This window comes from Psammomys obesus, unplaced genomic scaffold (assembly GCF_907164565.1).
Source record: "Psammomys obesus unplaced genomic scaffold, mPsaObe1.curated_primary_1811, whole genome shotgun sequence".
NCBI lineage: Eukaryota > Metazoa > Chordata > Mammalia > Rodentia > Muridae > Psammomys > Psammomys obesus.
In genome coordinates this window covers 16,269,173-16,288,422 of record NW_026585894.1, presented here as the reverse complement: position 1 = coordinate 16,288,422, position 19,250 = coordinate 16,269,173, and the positions used below count along the sequence as shown (strand labels likewise).

The 19,250-nt window shown below is 37.4% G+C and overlaps 1 protein-coding gene across 1 annotated transcript in view; it reads left to right on the top strand.

The window, feature by feature from the left end:
- LOC129671013 (integrator complex subunit 6-like) overlaps nt 1–19,250 on the top strand; it is a 61,467-nt gene that overhangs the window by 35,301 nt on the left and 6,916 nt on the right. Inside the window, exons 9-15 of the mRNA XM_055599657.1 lie at nt 5,476–5,608; nt 9,357–9,451; nt 10,477–10,587; nt 12,773–12,991; nt 13,952–14,075; nt 15,466–15,608; nt 16,696–16,930. Of these exons, the coding sequence (XP_055455632.1) occupies nt 5,476–5,608; nt 9,357–9,451; nt 10,477–10,587; nt 12,773–12,991; nt 13,952–14,075; nt 15,466–15,608; nt 16,696–16,930 (1,060 nt within the window). The remainder of the gene's footprint in view (nt 1–5,475; nt 5,609–9,356; nt 9,452–10,476; nt 10,588–12,772; nt 12,992–13,951; nt 14,076–15,465; nt 15,609–16,695; nt 16,931–19,250) is intronic.

Here is a 19,250-nt window from a genome sequence, read left to right as displayed (position 1 = left end):
TCAGTTTCATTATTTATTTACATCAGGTGGTTCACAGTCTCCTGTAATTCTAGCTCCAGATGATCTCCTGACATCTTTCTGTGGATGCCACACACGTGCACATACCCATTCACACATATACACATACTTTAAAAGAAAAAATAAGGGTCTGGACAGATTGTTCAGCAGTTACAAACACTTAATTCTCTTGAGGAGGATCCAGGTTCAGCTTTTAGTATCTGTGTGCCATGGGGCAGCTTATAGCTGTTTATAACTCCAGTTCTAGAGATCAGATGTTTTCTTCTGACCTCCATTGGCACCAGGGATGCAAACACACATACACACACACACACGCACGCACGCAGGCGCGTGCATACAGGCAAAACACTCATACACAAAATAAAAATAAATTTTTTTTTTAAAAAAAACTTTTAAATCTTTTAAAATTATTTTAAAATGTTTCAAATTTGGTAATAATTGATGTCTTTTAAAAATGCTATCAAATAAACAGCACAGCCAAGCATGTAATTTTAGAAAGGTACAAAACATCAATGTACTATAAATTTCCATTTATGGAAGTAGAATCTGATGAAACAATCTATTTGGGGATTTGGGTTTAAGTAGGCCCTGTCATATCTGCTTCCCAGGTTAAGAATTGTTAAACTATGGGGTGTGATTTGATTCAGGTATAAGCAAGACTTTAAGCTCCAATTTTGAATTTGACAAATGAGAAGTCCTGAATATTTTAGACCAAGAACTAGAAAATCTGAAATTCCCTTTTGTATGAGCACAATGTGATAAAACTATAGTTTTATTACTATAAAACCCACAGATGACCTGGGCCTTGTGGCGCACGCCTATGATCCCGGCACTCGGGAGGCTGAAACAGGCAGATCTCTGTGAGTTTAAGGCCAGCCTGGTATACAAATCGAGTCCAGGACAGCCAGGGCTGTTACACAGAGACACCCTGTCTTGAAAAACCAAAAGAAAGAAAGAAAGAAAGAAAGAAAGAAAGAAAGAAAGAAAGAAAGAAAGGAAGGAAGGAAGGAAGGAAGGAAGGAAGGAAGGAAGGAAGGAAGGAAGGAAGGACAACAAAAAGCCCCACTGCTATATAGACTGGGATTTTATTTAGATGAGGCAAGTGCAGATATAGTCTTCATTAGCTCTTCCAAGTGTTGTATTACTATAAGAAAGACTTGCTTGTTGCTTAGCAGAGTTAGCTCTGGAACTTCACTTATAAAATTCTAGATACAATAAAAAGTCCCTACATTATAAAAATGTTTCTTCCATTACTGAACTATAGGACCACATGCTACCCAGTAAGTTTTAGGTTCTATTGACACAGATCTAGCATCTCTTTGGATCTACGATGTGAGGTCACTGATACACAGTCTTTATAAGGTATTTTAAGTCTCTCAAGAGGCCAAGAACAAAAGAACAAGCGTAAGTCAGATGCAAAGAGATAAACAAAATTTCAAAACTACAGTACTGAGTAGAAGCTAAACAAGAAAGATTATATATGTGTACTTTTTTATTGTATACATGTACTTTTCTATATTCAGACAGCCAAAATTAACTTACCCTGTCAGAGGTCAGAGTAATCATTCCTCCTAATGGTTAGTGACCAGAAAGGGAAAGTACTGGGTTTCTTTTAGTGTAAACAACAGCTAGGTAAAATAATTAAAAAAAAAAAAAAAACACCACCAACAACAACAAGAACAGAACAGGACCTTTTTCCAGAATATTCACCAAACCATATACATGTTTACCTCCTAAAATTCTAGAAATGTGGACAGTGGAAGACTAACTGAAATACAGGAGGCTTGAATTTTCACAACAAAATTAAATACAATTACAAATCACACCCTTTCTCCTAAGTTTTTTTCTAATATTTATATTCCTTCTAAATCTTACCCCAAAGAAATGGAAAGAAATCTTATCTGTACTCTTGCACAGCATCTCAAATGCCATTATTCGTTGTCCTGACATCATAATAGTTTGATCTGATTGATTCCTGTGACTGAAAAAGAATAAATCAGGATCCAGGAAATTCCTCAAAACCGTAGTAGAGAAGATATTTTGATAGAGCTGTGGAGAAGGCTCAGTTAATAAAGTGCTTGCCCCACATCCATGAGCACATCACTTTAAACCCTAGTATCCAATTAAAAATAAATCTCCTCAGCCGGGTATAGTGGTACCCACCTGTAATCCCAGCACTCAGGGAAGCAGAGGTAGGCGGATCGCTGTGAGTTAGAGACCAGCCTGGTCTCCAAAGTGAGTCCAGGATAGCCAAGGTTACACAGAGAAACCCTGTCTCAATATATATTTTTTTAAAAGCCCATCAAAGACATGTACCTGTAATTGTAGCATGGAGAAGGAGAAATGGAATGGAGGCAGGCTAGCTGAATTGTTGAGCTCCAGGTTCAGTGAAAGAGGATGTCTCAGAAAACAACAAGACAACATTTAACATTAACTTCTAGGCCTAAACACATGAATATGCTTGTGCTCCTGTATATGCATATGCTCTCTTGAGCTCCTGCACACACACACACATCACACCACACATACTTTTTCATTATGAATAATTTCTCCTTGTTCCATTTTTTTTGGGGGGAAAGGACTGATTTTATTTTATTTCCACCACCCAATTAAACTGTAAGGGACATGTCCCATGAAGTTTGTTTGCTACATTCTGTGTTAATTAGTCCTGTATTCATTTCTTTCTTTTTTAAATTTTATATTAGTTTATTTACTTTATATCCCAAGGATGCCCGCTCCCTCCTTCCTCCATGTTCTTAGGAAATAAAACATACCCCCTTTATTATAGTTACTTATTTTTTTAAAAGATTTATTTATTTATTATTTATACAGCATTCTGCCTGCATATGTGTCTGCAGGCCAGAAGAGGGCACCAGATCTCACTAGAGATTGTTGTGAGCCACCATGTGGTTGCTGGGAATTGAACTCAGGACCTTTGGAAGAACAGCCAGTGCTCTTAACCTCTGAGGCATTTCTCCAGACCTTGTAGTTATTTATTTATATATTACAGTTTGAATTGCAAAAAAAATCAAAAAGAATCATTATTAACACTACTTTAATTTTTATGGAGTCATTAATTATATAAGAGAGATATTTTTCTTTCCTTATTTTGTTTTTCTTTGGAGGGGCGTTGTTTGTTTATTTGTTTTGTTATTGTTTTTTCAGACAGGGTCTTTCTACATAGCCCTGGCTGTCCTGGAACTCACTTTGTGTATACACCAGGTTTGCCTCAAGCTTACAGAGATCTGCCTGCATTTGCCTCCCAAGTGCTGTAATTAAAAGCCTACATCACCACAGTGTGTATTTTTGTAATAAGTAAGTTTAAGAAGAATTTCCTATGCTCAATGTTCTTAGTCATCAGGGAAATGCAAATCAAAACACTCCTGAGATTTCACCTTACACTCATCAGAATGTAGGATCAAAAACTCAAGTGACAACACATGCTGGAGAGGATGTGGAGAAAGGGGAACCCTCCTCCATTGTTGGTGGGAATGTAAACTTGTACAAGCACTATGGAAATCAATCTGGTGCTTTCTCAGACAATTATGAATAGTGCTACCTCAAGATCCACCTATACAATTCCAAGGCGCAAGTATACAACTAGGACATTTGCTCATCCATGGTCATATCATAGCAGCTTTATTCATAATAGACAGAATCTGGAAACAATCCAGATGTCCCTCAACTGAGAAATGGATACAGAAATTGTGGTACATTTACACAATAGAATACTACTCAGCAATTAAAAAACAAGGAAATCATGAAATTTGCAGGAAAATGGATGGAACTAGAAAAGATCATCCTGAGTGAGGTATCCCAGAAGCAGAATGACACACATGGTATATACTCACTTATATGTGGATATTAGTCATATGCTAGGATAACCATACTAAAATCTGTACACCTAAAAAAGCTAAGCAAGAAGGACAATCCTGGGTAAGATGATCAATCCTCATTCAGAAAGGCAAATGGGATGGACATCAGAAGAGGGAGAAAACAGAGACTAGGACAGGAGCCTACAACAGAGGGTGTTGAAGCAGATGCTGAGACTCATAGCAAAACTTTTGACAGAGTTCAGGGAATCTTATGAAAGAAGGGGGAAATATAGACCTGGAGAGGGCAGGAGCTCCACAAGGAAAGCAACAGAAACAAAAAATCTGGGCACAGGGATGTTTTCTGAGACTGATACTCCAACCAAGGACCATGCATGGAGATAACCTAGAATCCCTGCACAGATGTAGCCCATGGCAACTCAGTCTGCAGTAATGGGTTCCCTAGTAATGGGAGCAAGGGCTGTCTCTGACATGAATTCAGTGGCTGGCTCTTTGATCACCTCCCCCTGAAGAAGTTGCAGCCACAGAGGAAGATAATGCAACCATTCCTGATGAGACCTGATAGGCTAGGGTTAGAGGGAAATGGAGGAGGACCTCCCCTATTAGTGGACTTGGGGAGAGGCAGGAGAGGATAAGAGGGAGGGAGGGGATGATTGGGAAGGGATTACAGCTGGGATAAAAAGTGAATCAATTTTAATAAAAAATGCTGGGAAAAAAAAAACAGAGACTAATCTTATCACATTACTAACATGGAAAAAAAACGAACTATTTCCTGAACTCAGCTGATAGTGCTATTATGAAGAAGTAGCATGGTATATGTCTGTTCTTAAGGAATCCTACCAAAGGTCTTTGGGAAGGGTCTCTAGAAGGTTATACTGGCCTACTCATTTGGTCCAAAGAGTCTAAACAAGAAACACAGATAAAACGTGGTGGACTGGAGTCTGTGGCACAGTAAATCAAGTGTGTAGAAGCTGCCAATATAATACATACCAACTCAGGAGTAACAATAAAGAACCAAAGATAGTTATGTCAACACAACTAATGGTCTAGTCTTTAAGTTTGATGTAGCCAAGAATAGGCATTCCAGATTGAAGTAAAGCATCTCCTTGCTGCCTCAGACAATTTACCATAGTTTCTGTCTTGTAATAGGTCACTCTATTTACTGAGTGAAAACTGAATAAATGAGGAAACAGCAAGACAGTAGTAGTATACATAATCATTTAAGTGGCCTTTCTTTTTGGAATGTATGCTTTAGGCATGGAACCATGTTCCGTTGTTTTTTAAGTCTACTGTAATCATGCTTTGTTCTTTTGGGAAGTTAAGTTGGCATACTTAATACTACTTCAGCCTCATCTTCCATTATACTAACCAAATAAATTTCTGGGTATTACTGATGTTTCCTGTGGTCTCAGAGTGGTTATTGTGCCATCTATATTAATTTGTAATATAATTATGGAATATCTATAATTTGAATATTCATATCTAACCCATTATTTTTACATAACCCTATTAAAAATACCTAGTCTATTTTTTGATGTGCTGTGCCACAGATGTAGTTGCAGAGTGGTGTTTTACATATAAATAATTATTGCTGTAACTGTACATTGTTTCACATTCTTCTTAGGTGTTTGTTACCAGCAGTGCAAAATACAACGAGCTTGGATATCCATTTGGCTATTTAAAAGCTAGTACGACTTTAACTTGTGTAAACCTCTTTGTGATGCCTTACAACTACCCAGTTTTACTTCCTCTTTTAGGTGAGTAAAATATGTGGTATTTAGTCATCTTTAAAATATGGCAGACATACTAGGTAGAAAAAAAAAAAGATGAGTAAGTATTTCAAATTCCATCAAAGAATAACCAATGCCAAAATAAGTAAATATGCATAACCAATGCCAGAATAAGTAAATGTGTAAAGACTGATTAGAAAAGGTAGAACTTCATTCTTTTCTCTTCTCTTTCTCTCTGTCTCTTGCTTGTACATCAAATAGAAGAGAAACCTGATTTTTGTTGTTCTTGTCTCTATTGTACATCAAATAGAAGAGACACCTGATCTTTGCTGTTCTTCAAATTGCAGGCTCTATTAATTATCCTCACTTCTCCATTTTTGAAAGAATCTTGGCTTTTCTGTAGATGAGTTTGAATGTCCTAGAAAACTAGATGGTGTGTGTGTGTGTTGCCTGCCCACATGTGTATGTATTGTGAAGACCATAGGTTGATGTCAGATCTGAATCATTCCACTTTAATTTTTGAGACCCAGTCTCTTGGTGTATATGGAGCTTGCTGGTTGGCTGGACTGGCTGGCGACCAAGGTGGGATTATAGGGACACACTCCAGCACCTGACCTTTTATGTGGGTGTTAGAGACACAAATTCATGTTTCCATGCTTTCACAGCAAACATTTTACCAAATGATTCATTGTTCCAGCTCCAAAATTAGGGCTTTTTGTTGGAGAGGAATTTTGTGGCTTTCTCCAGAAAATAGGACTTCCTTATGGGTACTGGCTCCTTACACGCCTTTCTCCCCAGAATATTACATGCTATAAAAGCATACGTTTAAAAGTAAGGTAGAGAATAATGGTACAAGAGTCTATTCTACAATAACAGATTTTGGAAGTTATGGATTCCATGACAAAATTCTAAAAGGGACATCTTGAGTAGCCATTACCTGATGCTATTGAAAATGTATATGGAGTTGTTTTCTCATTTGAAGAGTTATGTATGTTTAGAGTAATATACTCCATGACATCCTAGTTGTAAAATTTGGACTTTTTTGTTTATGTGTTTTGGTTTTATTTTTTTAATTTGGTGAGGATTTCTGGATTTTTGCTTAAAAGATGAAACATTTACAAAATTTGGCCATGGCACTACTGTTAATGTACAATGTATTTAAAAGGCAATACTTTGTTGTTATTTAGAAATTTAATAGTAAGTCATCATAAATATATGAGCTCTGTTGCTTTGTATATCTTAGCAACTTTATCTGTTAGTCCAGTGTGAACATAGCTTCTTTGTAAGACTTGCTACTAGTAGAAACTATCGGTTATATGTTAGAGGATAGTAAATCACCAATAAAGAGGCTGGGGAGATGAGTCAGCCCTTAAAGGTCCTTGCTGCTCTTCCAAAGGACACAGGCTTGCCAGTTTACAACTACCTAAAACTCCAGCTTCAGGGGATATGACACCCTCTACTGGCATACAAGAGCACTGCATGAATATGATGCACAGACATGAATACTGGCAAAACAGCCATACACATAAAATAGGAATAAGTAAAATTTTCTCAAATTACTAATAAGACATGTTTTCACTTTACGTACTAATCTATCCCCTTTCTTAAATGTGTCTTTATGACCTCAGTTTCCAATAATATATAATCAAGAAAATAGAGTAATTTTCATTTAGACTGTTAACAATGTTATTTTTCTATTTTTAAGTATACTTTTGGTCCACTTTATTGCACTAGGATTGACATACAAAAAGCTGTAAGTATTTAATTTCAGGTATTCATGAGTGTACAACAATGAAACTTCATTACAATTTATACCCTAAACATAGCCTACTCATGTCTTTCAAAGGTTTTCTTTATTATTATTATTTATAATGAAAGCATCTACCAATCAGATCTACTGAATAAAATTTCAATACACAAAGCACTATTTCTAACTATTGTGTTGGAGAATGTTATGCTGTAGGAAACAAAGGAGATGTAGAAGGACAAATAAGACACTAAGCCATCTCTCTAGCCCATTCCTTATTCAAGCAATACCAAATGCTTTGTGTAGAAGCTGCCTTAGTCTATTTCTTGTCAGTTTCTTTTCTCATTGCTGGGGCTCAAACACAAGCCCTTAAGCAGACGAGGCAAGTGATAATACCACCAAGCTAAAGCCCACCTCTTGCAGACTTTTCAAACTTGCGCATAATTCCCAAAAGATTTCAAGAGGCAGCATGCTATAGCAGGATATTTTCATAGTGGTTCATTGCTTCCTGTTAAGATGTGAATGGTCTGTAAAGGACCTGAGGGCTTCAATTCAGGGGTATCTTCTGATCCCTTTTGTTTTCTTCTAGACATGCTTTTATGGTTCTGTAAATTTATTGAAATTTGTTTCAGCAGAAGTAAATAATTTATTAGGGCAATAAGAAAGAAAAAAGATCTAATTACTTTTCTTCACCAATATACCTCTTAAAGAATAGACCTAATTGTATAGAATGTATGCATGTTTTTTTCTCTGTAAGTAAAATATTTACCTCATGAAAGTTTAAGGAACAATAGGAGGATGAATTGCTACTATCTGCTGCACTTATACTATGGGTGATGGGTAGAAATTGATGGCTAAAGATACCAGTTTGAATTATGAAGTTAGAAATATTTTTCTCACAATGGAAGGAAAGAAAGAGGACATTTGGAAGTTCTCATGCAGTATATGAAATGTGTGTATTTAGATTTCTAAAATAATCACGTTTAAATATTAAAAGATAGGGAATATCTGCATATTTAAGGTAAATATCTTGAGTTATGTTGGTGTACATGGTGTTCAAGAGACATGTTAAGCCAGATGTGGTGGTGCATGCCTGTAAACCCAGTAATTAGGTAGCTGAGGTAGAGGGATCATCAATAAGTCAAGCCTGGCTAGGTAGTATATTTAAGCCTTATCTAGGTTTATGAGACCCTACGTTTAAAAAAAAATACAAGAAGAGCCATGTCCCTGAGCCCTACCCTCTACATGTTTTCTTTGTATGTTGGTTTGGTGCTTCAAGACAGTTTCTCTGTATAGTTCTGGAACTTGCTTTGTAGACCAGGCTGGTCTCAAACTCTCAGCAATCCACCTACGTCTGCCTCCCTGAGTGCTAGGATCAAAGGTGTGCGCCACCACGCTTAACCCACCCTCTGTTTTAAATCAAAGAAACGTTAGGCTGTCAACCAGTGACTATGGATCCTCCCAGGTGAAAATTATAATTACTAATGGATATTATTTCAAGCAGATCCAAGTCACTATTACATTTTAATATTATACCATATAAGCATTGCAAATGGAAAATGGATGTATAATTGAAAATTTAATTCATTATTTAGAAAAGTATAATAGATATGCTTCTTAACTTATAATGAGGTAAAGTCTAAGTCTAAGTTCTAAGTTCAAAATGCATGTACTACCCTTAACCTCAAACATTGCAAGTACCACAACATTAGGAGAAAGTTCTGTACCGTACATCACCAGGCTGAGGAAAGATTACAACGTAAATGTTGAAATGTGGTTGATATGAAATATGTATTACTTTCCTACCATCTTTAAGTTTTTTAAAAAAGTCTTAAATTCAACTGTTATAAGTTGGAGGCCATCTTATATAACTTTGGTAGATAGAATAACCAGGAAAGATGATCAGATAAAATCCAACAAAATGTTCATCTAATGTGAATTAGATCTAATTTCTAGATGTTAGCTGCTTGATTTTAGATCTTGCAAGCTGGTTCTGAGCTAACATAATGACTTGGTTTTGTGTTACAGATGACTTGTTTAAAGTTCACAAGCTTAAGCCAAATCTGAAGTGGCGACAGGCTTTTGACAGCTACTTAAAAACTCTGCCTCCATACTACTTAATAGTATGTATTTGTGTGTGTGTGTGTGTGTATATACATATATACATATGTATGTATATATGTGTATATATATATATATATATATATATATAGATTCTTTTCAAAAGCAATAAGGAATCAAAACCTTTACCCCTGCAAGAAGATAACTATCTTTTTACTTTATAAACATTTGTGTCGTCACTGTCCTCTCAAGCCACCTGTAAGAGTTTAGAGATGACATGACGGCACAAAAGAGCATTGTCTTTCTCTGTTTTCTTTATTTTTAACTGCCATGGTCATTGTTATAAACACATCTATGTTTCTCTTATTAAAACTAACCTTATAAAATTGTAATTTCGGAATGTAAGAACAAATATGTCTCGATTCATGTTACACCAATTTCCCTTCTGAACTCTAGAAACTCAGTGTGGTGTTTCACTCCTTAAACACAATTTGGAAGAAATTAGAGTTGTTTACTGCCAGTTAAGTGCATCTTTGACACAACATAATGTGGAGGCATTGGGACTGGGGAGGATCCAAGGAGAAGAAAACATGGCTTGGCCACATTCTGGTTTTTATACTTTAAAAAAATGATCCCTAATGATTCTGAGCTGGTCGTGGAGTCAAAATATTGAAGGCCATTTCAGAGGTCATTGTCATAATTTAATGCCGAGTTTCTAGAGATGAAAAGGTACAATTGGTGTCGCTGGGAGGAGAAAGTGGGGTATGTTGTTATTTACTGTGGCAAGTGTGGGCTCTGCAATCAGATGCAATGGGAAGTGACTTGATGATCGGGATTAAGACTGAAAGCTATGTACTTGTTTGAATTGGCTGCTACTTGCTCTTCTTACCCACTCTTCTGATTTTTTTTTCTTTCTGCTCCTTCTCTGCTATTTTCATTGCCACTTTTTTAATGTTCCGTGTTTGGTTTTATGTATAGCACCTTGACTTCTAAGAAATGAATCATGTCCCCTTGCCCCTTATAACTGAACTTTTGAGTATTTGAGATTTATTCTATTCTTACTGTTGTGTATTTTGTTTCCTTATAGCCATTAAAGAAAGCACTAAGGATGATGGGAGCTCCAAATCTGATATCAGATAATTTAGATTGTGGACTTAGTTACAGTGTTATCTCTTACCTTAAAAAACTCAGCCAACAGGTAGTATTGGTAAAAATGAACAAACCAAAATCCTTTGCCCTCAGAAGTGCATTTCCTTATTCTTTAGTGTAATTGTAACTTTTCAAATTAAATGTGTATATTATCTCTACACTTTATGGATTAGTAAAAATGTGATTCTCTATGGCTTCTAGCTTTACCATTAAATGCAGTTAAGGGTCTGTCAGTATCATTTGATGCTGTGCCATTTCTTCTTCTGCCTGCCAGTTTGTCCTGCCCATATGCTGGCTGATATTCTGTGGCCTAAGAGGGGCAGAGGCTTAATAGGATTTTCTTGTGGGTCACATTTTGTCGGTCCTCCAACTAGTTGCTCCTCAGTTCACTTGGCTAGAGCATCCCCCTTTTGTGAATGGGCACACCAAGGTCTGGTGTGATTCAACACCTCACCTGAAATTGCTTTTCTGGCAGCATGTTAAGTTCTTTTATTCACATGCTAGACTTTGCATAAATAGCTGCCTGCTATTCCCTGGGGAAGGAGGAATATGAGACCAGTATTCTTCAACCTGGAGGGTGATAGATCCCAACAGGACCTGGAGAGTTGAGATTTTCCTCCTCTCTTCTTGCCCTTCATCTATTCCTTTAGACCCCACCTATTCACCATTATTTACCTTGTCCCCTGCCTGCCCCTCTCTATTAGCTCCTCATCTTCCACTCACTCCTCCTTATAATATTTCTCACTTTTACCTAGACCATTCTTGTAGGACCAAAATATTTGAAAACTACTAAGTTAGAGTGCTACTGCCATACAGTTGTGTTGTGTGGTAAATTAATGCGGCAGCTTTATGCTCATATTCACAAATATATTCTTAGGTAGGGAGTAGCATTTGTAGCAACTACAGCATTTAAAGCTGGGCATGTTTATAAATTTGGCCTTAAGCAAAGTTTCAGATTTCATTAAGGGACCTATAGGGCTCCATAACTGGGATGCTGAAACTTAAAATCAATTCTAAAACTCACGAGTGCTTACTAGTCTAGTGTGCTCACAAGTGCAAAGGGAAATAAAGGCAAGCCCAGATTTTTGACCTAACAAGTTCCCCTACTCCCATTCCTCTCTGCTAATAGATTTTTGTTGTTGTTGTATATACCTTGGTTATTTATCTATCTATTGATCTATAATTTTTTTTAATTTGATGTTTATGTTGGGCCTTTAAGGCTTTGTCAGGGTATGGGCCACAAAGAAAAAAAAAGTGAACAGAGTTGACACTATTGCAAGTGCTGGGACCTTCTGGGACACACTGCATTCTTTTAGTGAATGAGATTTCAAAGTCATTCAAGGAAACAGACCCTTTATCTACTTCTGTCTCATATTTAATGACTTAAGAATTTGATATATATTCCAGATAATTAGCTAGGGAAAATAATTATCTCTGGCAAGTCTATCAAAAATCAAAAGTTATTGGGAGCTTATTGAACATTGATGGAATTTTATCTTTTAGAAAAAGAATAGGTTGTTGCTGACTTCTATTTCTCTAATTACTAATTTAATTCCTATGTCACTAGTGTTTCTTGAACCATCTTAGATATATGTAAAACACAAAATATGCCAAATACCCTGCATTCATTCATTCAAGCAAAATTAATTGATATAATGTCTTTTAAGGGGATTTTCCAATGTTTGTTAGTGATAAATTTACTGAGTACACCTTAAAATGTACTTGCTTAGTAGTATTTCTTAAATTAAGCTTTACATTTATAAGACTTACTAGATAATATGTTATTTTAAAAAAGTTTCATTTTTAATGTTTTCAGATATAATGCCAGTCTATATAATCTGAATTTAAGCAATAATTTAATGTATGAGTACAGAGTCTTAAACCTTTGTGTTTGTATCCAAACTGAATGTGTTGATTTAGATTAGATTTTGCAGTAACAGGATGTGCTTTTTCATGTCTATGAATGAAATTCTTACTCATGGTTTCTATTTTCTCCATGACTCGCTCATAGTTGACACCTGCAAAAGAATATTTGCATGAGGTCATTTGTCTTTCCCCGTCCCCTCTGTGTTTGCTGTGGTAGAACAGAGAAGCATAGGGAAATGTTTACTTACTGTTTTTCTGTGATTTGCACATATGAGAAGTGTTTGGTGGGGTTCTTAAAGTATTTTTCTTAAGTAAGGAAATGATAAATGGTAGGTATTTTCATAACATATTCTGTACTTTCATTTTAGACCAAACTAGAGTCAGAACGAATATTAGCGTCGGTGGGGAAAAAACCCCCGCAGGAAATTGGTATCAAAGTGAAAAATCATTCTGGAAGTGGCTTACCTTTGGCCCACAATAGAAATTTTAGAAAACTGTTGAAAGAAATCATAGGGGAAAGTACACCAAGACTGACAGAATTGAATACCAAAGAATATGCTGGCTTCCAAATAGGGCTCTTAAACAAGGTAAATTGTGACATTAAAAGGTCATATTTGTCTGACTTTGTCCAGTGTGTTTGTTGTTTGTGTTGCTTGAGTTTGAAATTGTGATCTATTTTGGAGTTGTTATCATCATCATCATCATCATCCTTATTGTGATTTTTGGAGACAGGATTTCTCTGTGTAGCCCTGTCTGTCATGGAACTAGCTTTGTAGACCAAGCTGGCCTTGAACTCACAGAGATCCACCTGCCTCTGCATCTGCCAGAATTAAAGATATGCCCCACCATGCATAGCTTGGAGTTGGTAATTATCAACAAAGCCATTTTGAGATTATTCTGCCAGCACATGCTAACGTGAAATTAAATAAACACGAAGTGTTGGTTGATAGGAATGGGCAGTAAACAGGTATAAAAAGTAAAATGGGAAGGGAAACTGAGCAAAACCACATGAAACCTCTGGCCCCGGCATTCTCATGGAAGAAGTGAATGTGATCACAGCTGGTCGGGCCCTCCACTCTGCACTTCTAAGTCCCTGGCCACAAGCAGCCTAGCTCATGCTCAGAGCTGCAGCAGGCTCCAGCAGGCTGCAGCAGGCTCCAAAGGCATCGCAGCTGGGCCCTTAGCCAATTTCACATAGGCAGTTGCCATCCTATAGGGAGACTGCTGCAGCCCACCTCCCTGCCTGCTGGGGGAATAAATCTAGATTACGAACAGTAGTAGTGCAAGACAGCTAACAGGTCTATATAAGTCTTGGATTTGGGAGTTTTTAAATGATATATTTGAAAAGTGATATCCCCAGTGACTTTAATAGCCTATGGGTGTATTAGCATGCAGAACAATAAATAGAAGTTTTCAACTGCAAAAAAAATAGCTGTAGTCAGTTTTATTAAATATTGTTCTCTTGAATAAGATTTTAACTGGGTTAGGTATTAAATGTCTTTGCTTAAAAGCTGCCGGAGTAACTGGGACTGTTTCATTTGAAATAGGACTTGAAACCTCAGACATACAGAAATGCTTATGATATTCCACGTAGAGGACTTTTAGACCAGTTGACCAGGATGAGATCCAATCTACTGAAAACACGCAAGTTTATTGTTGGGCAAGATGAAGGTAATTGAACAGTGGAATCTTTTTCATTAGGAGAGTAGCAGATATGACTTACATGAAAGTCTTTATTGCAGAATTTATTTTGTAATATGTTAATATGTATAATATTCATATTCACTCAAACCCTACATCTCCCTAGTTTTCTTTCCCACAAGTTTAAAGACAGGTGTGTATTAATCAGCATTCTGTACCACCATTGCTATTTTTCCGTGTGGTCATTCTTACAAACCTCAAAGTCTCAGGAGATAGATACTGATTTATGCCCATTTTATAAACACTGAACTGAAGATCGAGCATTTTAGCAGCTTGCTTGGGCAGGTTTTGCCCAGTGGAAAGTACCAGAACCTAGGTCTTTCAGATTGCCAAACCTGTACACGCAGGCATTGATTACATCCAGCCTGCCATGAAAAAGTAAGTAGAGAATAACTGTTCTCCATGAAACTAATGAACTAATGTCCTAGCTAATGTCCAGGAATATTCTGGCTGTTTGCATTTTTTCTTTATCCTATTTTGTTAATTTTGAATGGGGTCACATATCCACAAATGTGAACAACCCCCTAGCCAGTTCTCTGACATTAAACAGAGGGTTCCTAATGGAGGTTTCCCAAGAAGAGAACTTGTATTTAATCAAACCAAGGTTCTCCGTGTGACAAGAAAATAGCCCAAGTAGCTGGGCATGGCTGCTCAGCACTCAAGAGCCTGAGGCTGGAGGATTCTAAAGATCTGAAGCCAGCATGGGCTACAGAGTGACATTCTTTTATTAATGTATGTATGTAATTATTTACTTATTTATTTTCAGAGAGAGGGGGCTGTAGAGGTAGCACAGTGGTTAAGAGCTTTGGTTACTCTTTTACAAGAGATCCAGGTTCAGTTCCCAGTACCTACATGGTGTACTGTCCATGACTTCAGTTCCAGGGGATCTGGCACCTTCTTCTGGACTTTGCAGACACCAGACATATATGCAGTGCAATACATACCTGCAAGCAAAACACACACATAAAACAAACAAACAAAAAATATGTATTAGAAAACAAAGAACATGAGAACACCATGGAGCTTGGGTGCTTCAAAATGCAGGAAAGTATAGCATTTTTATTGAACTAGTGGTATGTGGGAGGCCAGCCCATTCTTACATGGTGTTGGGAAGTAAAAGAGTTGTTCGGGTCCTTGTGAAGTGAACCTGTAGGCAGTACAGTAACTGTAGACTGCTGGTTAGCATAAATAAAAATGACTCTAGATGATGGAATACTAGATAGGAGATTTCAGACTATAATGTCAAGCTCCATGTTGTTGAACCAAGTATGACTACATCATTTCAAAAATGACCATATAGTTCAGCTGTAAGTATCAGTTGGTTTTTTTTTTTTTTTTTTTTCTGCTGGTGATTTTACAGATTCACTTCATAGTGTCCCAGTTGCACAAATGGGTAACTATCAAGAATATCTGAAGATGCTGGCTTCTCCACTACGAGAGATCGATCCTGATCAACCAAAAAGACTGCATACTTTTGGCAATCCATTTAAGCAAGATAAGAAGGTAGCATACCTATTTCTGTGTCAAATTTTTTTTTTTTTTTGCTATAACTCTTTCCATTTTAGCCAGATGAATACAAGGTAGAGGTAAATGTGACACTAAAACTGCTGAGTAGATGGGAAGTGGAGCCTACTAATGTAAGCTGTATTAGTTGAATAACATAATAGCTGTCATTTGTTGAGTATGGAGTAGGACTTGGTGTTTTAAGTCATTATGTTTGTACTCTGTTTGGAAAGATCACATCTACCCTGTAATATCTAGGCATAAAGTGGCTAGATGTCAAAACACTGATATGGCTGACAAAGCCAGGATTTGAACTTACAGCCTGGATCCACAGTCTGTATCATTCATATTATCATACACTAATTCTTTTAATATAGAGAATACAAAGTATTTCCTCCATTTCTATGAACTATATATATGTACTATTTGATGCTGCTTTATTTGAATTATTCTAGAGTCATAAATATGAAGGCTGTGTGTGTATGTGTGTGTGTGTATTGTGCGCTACTGACTTGATCATTTAATGATGAAAGGAAATGGGATAATAGCTACACTTCTGGAGGCTCCCTGGGCACCTACGTGAATGTGGTGCACACAAGTATGCATGCACATACACCCATACATTTTTGTTTGTTTGTTTTTTAAGACAGGGTTCCTCTGTGTAACAGAGCCCAGGCTCTGTAGACCAGGCTGGCCTCAAACTCAGAGAGATCCTCCTGTCTCTATTTCCGCAGTGCTAGAATTAAAGGCATGTACTGCCACCACTCTGTGCCATAAATTTTTATTAAAAGACTTTTAAAGATAACTATGGTTTTATCTGATTTTCATTGGTTTGAGACTCTCTGTTAACCTTAGACAAAAGCTTGCATGTTAATTTCCTCCTTGTTCCACTTAGACAGGATTAAAATTAGTTCGAATTTTTTGATAGTAGAGTTGCTATAGGGATTATAATTATGGCTAATGTAGATGATGTGAATGGTGGAGGAAGTCTGTATAAAAAGAATTCTTGAATGCTTATTTTGTTTGTTTTCCTTTTTGTCAACTGAACTTTTGTTTTAAATGAAATGTGTTCATTGATGTTTTTCAGGGAATGATGATTGATGAAGCAGATGAGTTTGTAGTAGGGACACAAAACAAAGTGAAACGTCCTGGAGAACCCAACAGTCCTATGTCATCTAAGAGAAGGCGGAGTATGTCCCCGCTGTTGAGGAAACCACAAACACCACCTACTGTAACTAACCATGTGGGCAGAAAGGGACCACTCTCAGCTTCATGGTTCCCATCTTGTCCAAACCTCATAAAACCCACCCTTGTACATCCAGGTATAGAGTAGTGGTTGTGATTTCCTTATAGCTCCTAGAAGACTAACATGTTAAAAATTTTGTTTTCCTTTTTGTTCCTTTCTATGTTTATTTTGGTTGATAAGTGAACCATTATTAAAGCTTCTGTGGTTGTAGCACAACAGACCTCATGGGGAGCAGAGACCCTCATTCAATGATCTTAGCCATATGAGTGGAGAAAAAAAAAAACATGATTACATAACAGTTAACATAATATTTACATCATAATTAGTGATTAATACATGCTTAGTAAGTATCAAAACTTCTTATGATAGTACAAAAATGAGGTGTTTTGAGCCTACCTGCTATCACCATTTAGATCAAATTCCAAAATTAGAAAGATACATCGAGTTTCCAAGGTGGTAGAGCAAACAGGTTCACTATTAAGAGGTTGGATCAGCAATTGTTCTCTGTGCTGTCAACCCCTGTTCATAGGATCTGCATCTTTGACCCCTCTGAAACAATTAGCAAGATCACCAGTAACTTCTGTACATTGCCATCCTTTCTCAAGAGTTTTTGGCTCAGTTGTTCATGCCTTCATCTGTGGAAACTCTTGGCTTAGCAGACACATAGTTTTCTTTTCCTACCAGGAGAGACTCCTTTCCATCCTTTACTGTTTGTTCTCTTTCTTTCTCGCATCTAAATACTATAGGTTCCACAGTTCAATCTTGTAACCTTATCTCACTGTGCTCTCTTCCTAAGGTGGTCCCAAGGGGCCTTGGGGCTTTAAATTGGGTTTCTATTTGAACAACTTTCAATATTTATATCTCTGGACTACAATTCATTCATCTACTTTCAACCCTGTTTTTTTTTTTTTTTTTCGTTGCAGTTGTTGTTTGTTTGTTCTTAAGACGGGGTTTCTCTGTGTAGCCTTGGCTGTTCTGGACTCACTTTGTAGACCAGGCTGGCCTCGAGCTCACAGGGATCCGCCTGCCTCTGCTGCCCAGAGTGCTGGGATTATAGGTGTGCACCACTGCACCTAGCTCTCAACCCTGTATTTAACCACAGTCATGGTGTTTTCATTTTGGAGCCTAATAGATAGTAATGTTTTATGTGTTACAACTAAATGCCTAGCTTTTCCTCTCTCTAGAACAGCTCTGCTGACATCGTTCTGCATGGCAGTTAATGAAATTATCCCTCACCATTGGAAAAGCTACAATACCTTTAAGGATTGGTAGAGTAACTAATGCTATATTATTGGTGCCAAGTGATCAACTTAAGGTTACTGAATCATACTCAGGAAGAATTGAGTATCATCGGCTTTCAACGCCAGAAATAGGCTGGCTCTTGGACACATGATTATTTATCTAGTGGTTCAGGTGACAAACCTCAAAAACTACCATGATTTCTAAAATTCTCTTTCTTCCATTAACAAGATGAGGTAATTTGACATTCCGTTTAATCCTTGTACCTTACTGTTTGTCTCCATTCCTTCGCTCCATGCTTCCATGGATTTTCACCAACCTACAATTCTTAGATGATCTCTCTGCTTCCCATTCTTTTAGAATTCCTACCTATCTTCTCTCTCCACGTGAAATCAGAGTGAAGATGTTAGCATATAAATAAAAGCATGCCACATCCATAGATAAACCACATCCTCCATATTCCTAAGCACTCAGGATACAGCCTGACTCCTAACCCTGGGCCACACAGCTCCACACAGCTCCACACAGCCTGACACCACAATGCTTTCTTATCTCAAGTTCCAGTGATAGCCTCCTCACCCTTCACTGCCCTGCCCTGGCTTACTCCCCTGTATCTCCCGCTCTCCCTACAATCTAACATCCTCCCAGAAGGTTCTGCCACCACCTGGCAGCCCTAGAGTCTTCCTTTGATGATCCTTCTTTAATCCCCTACTTATATCTTTCCTCAAATAAATGCAGTTACGAGTGTGTTATTTCTCGCTTGGAGTTCCTCTCTGGTGGCCTCATGACACTGTAGGTTCTATAAGGGCAGGGTCAGTTCATTTGTTTCTTGTTCACTGCTTATTCCCAGATCCTACCATGGCACCTGACACAGAGAGAGGATAAGTAAATGGCATAGAGGTGTTGGCCTGAGAATAGAAAAATAATCATCCTGACACAAAAGGGGAAATAAGTAGAATCACCTGCAGATAGGCATTTGCTCAGCAGGTGTGGACAGAGTATTTGGTCAGTCCCATTAGGCATCTGAATTTTTTCAGGATATTTGGTGTATACAGGAGGCAAAAGGTGGTATTCATACATTATGTGGATTCAAACTCAGTAATGGGTATCAGTTTATATGTGATTTTGAAGCATACAGGGTGACATTAAGCCCTGAG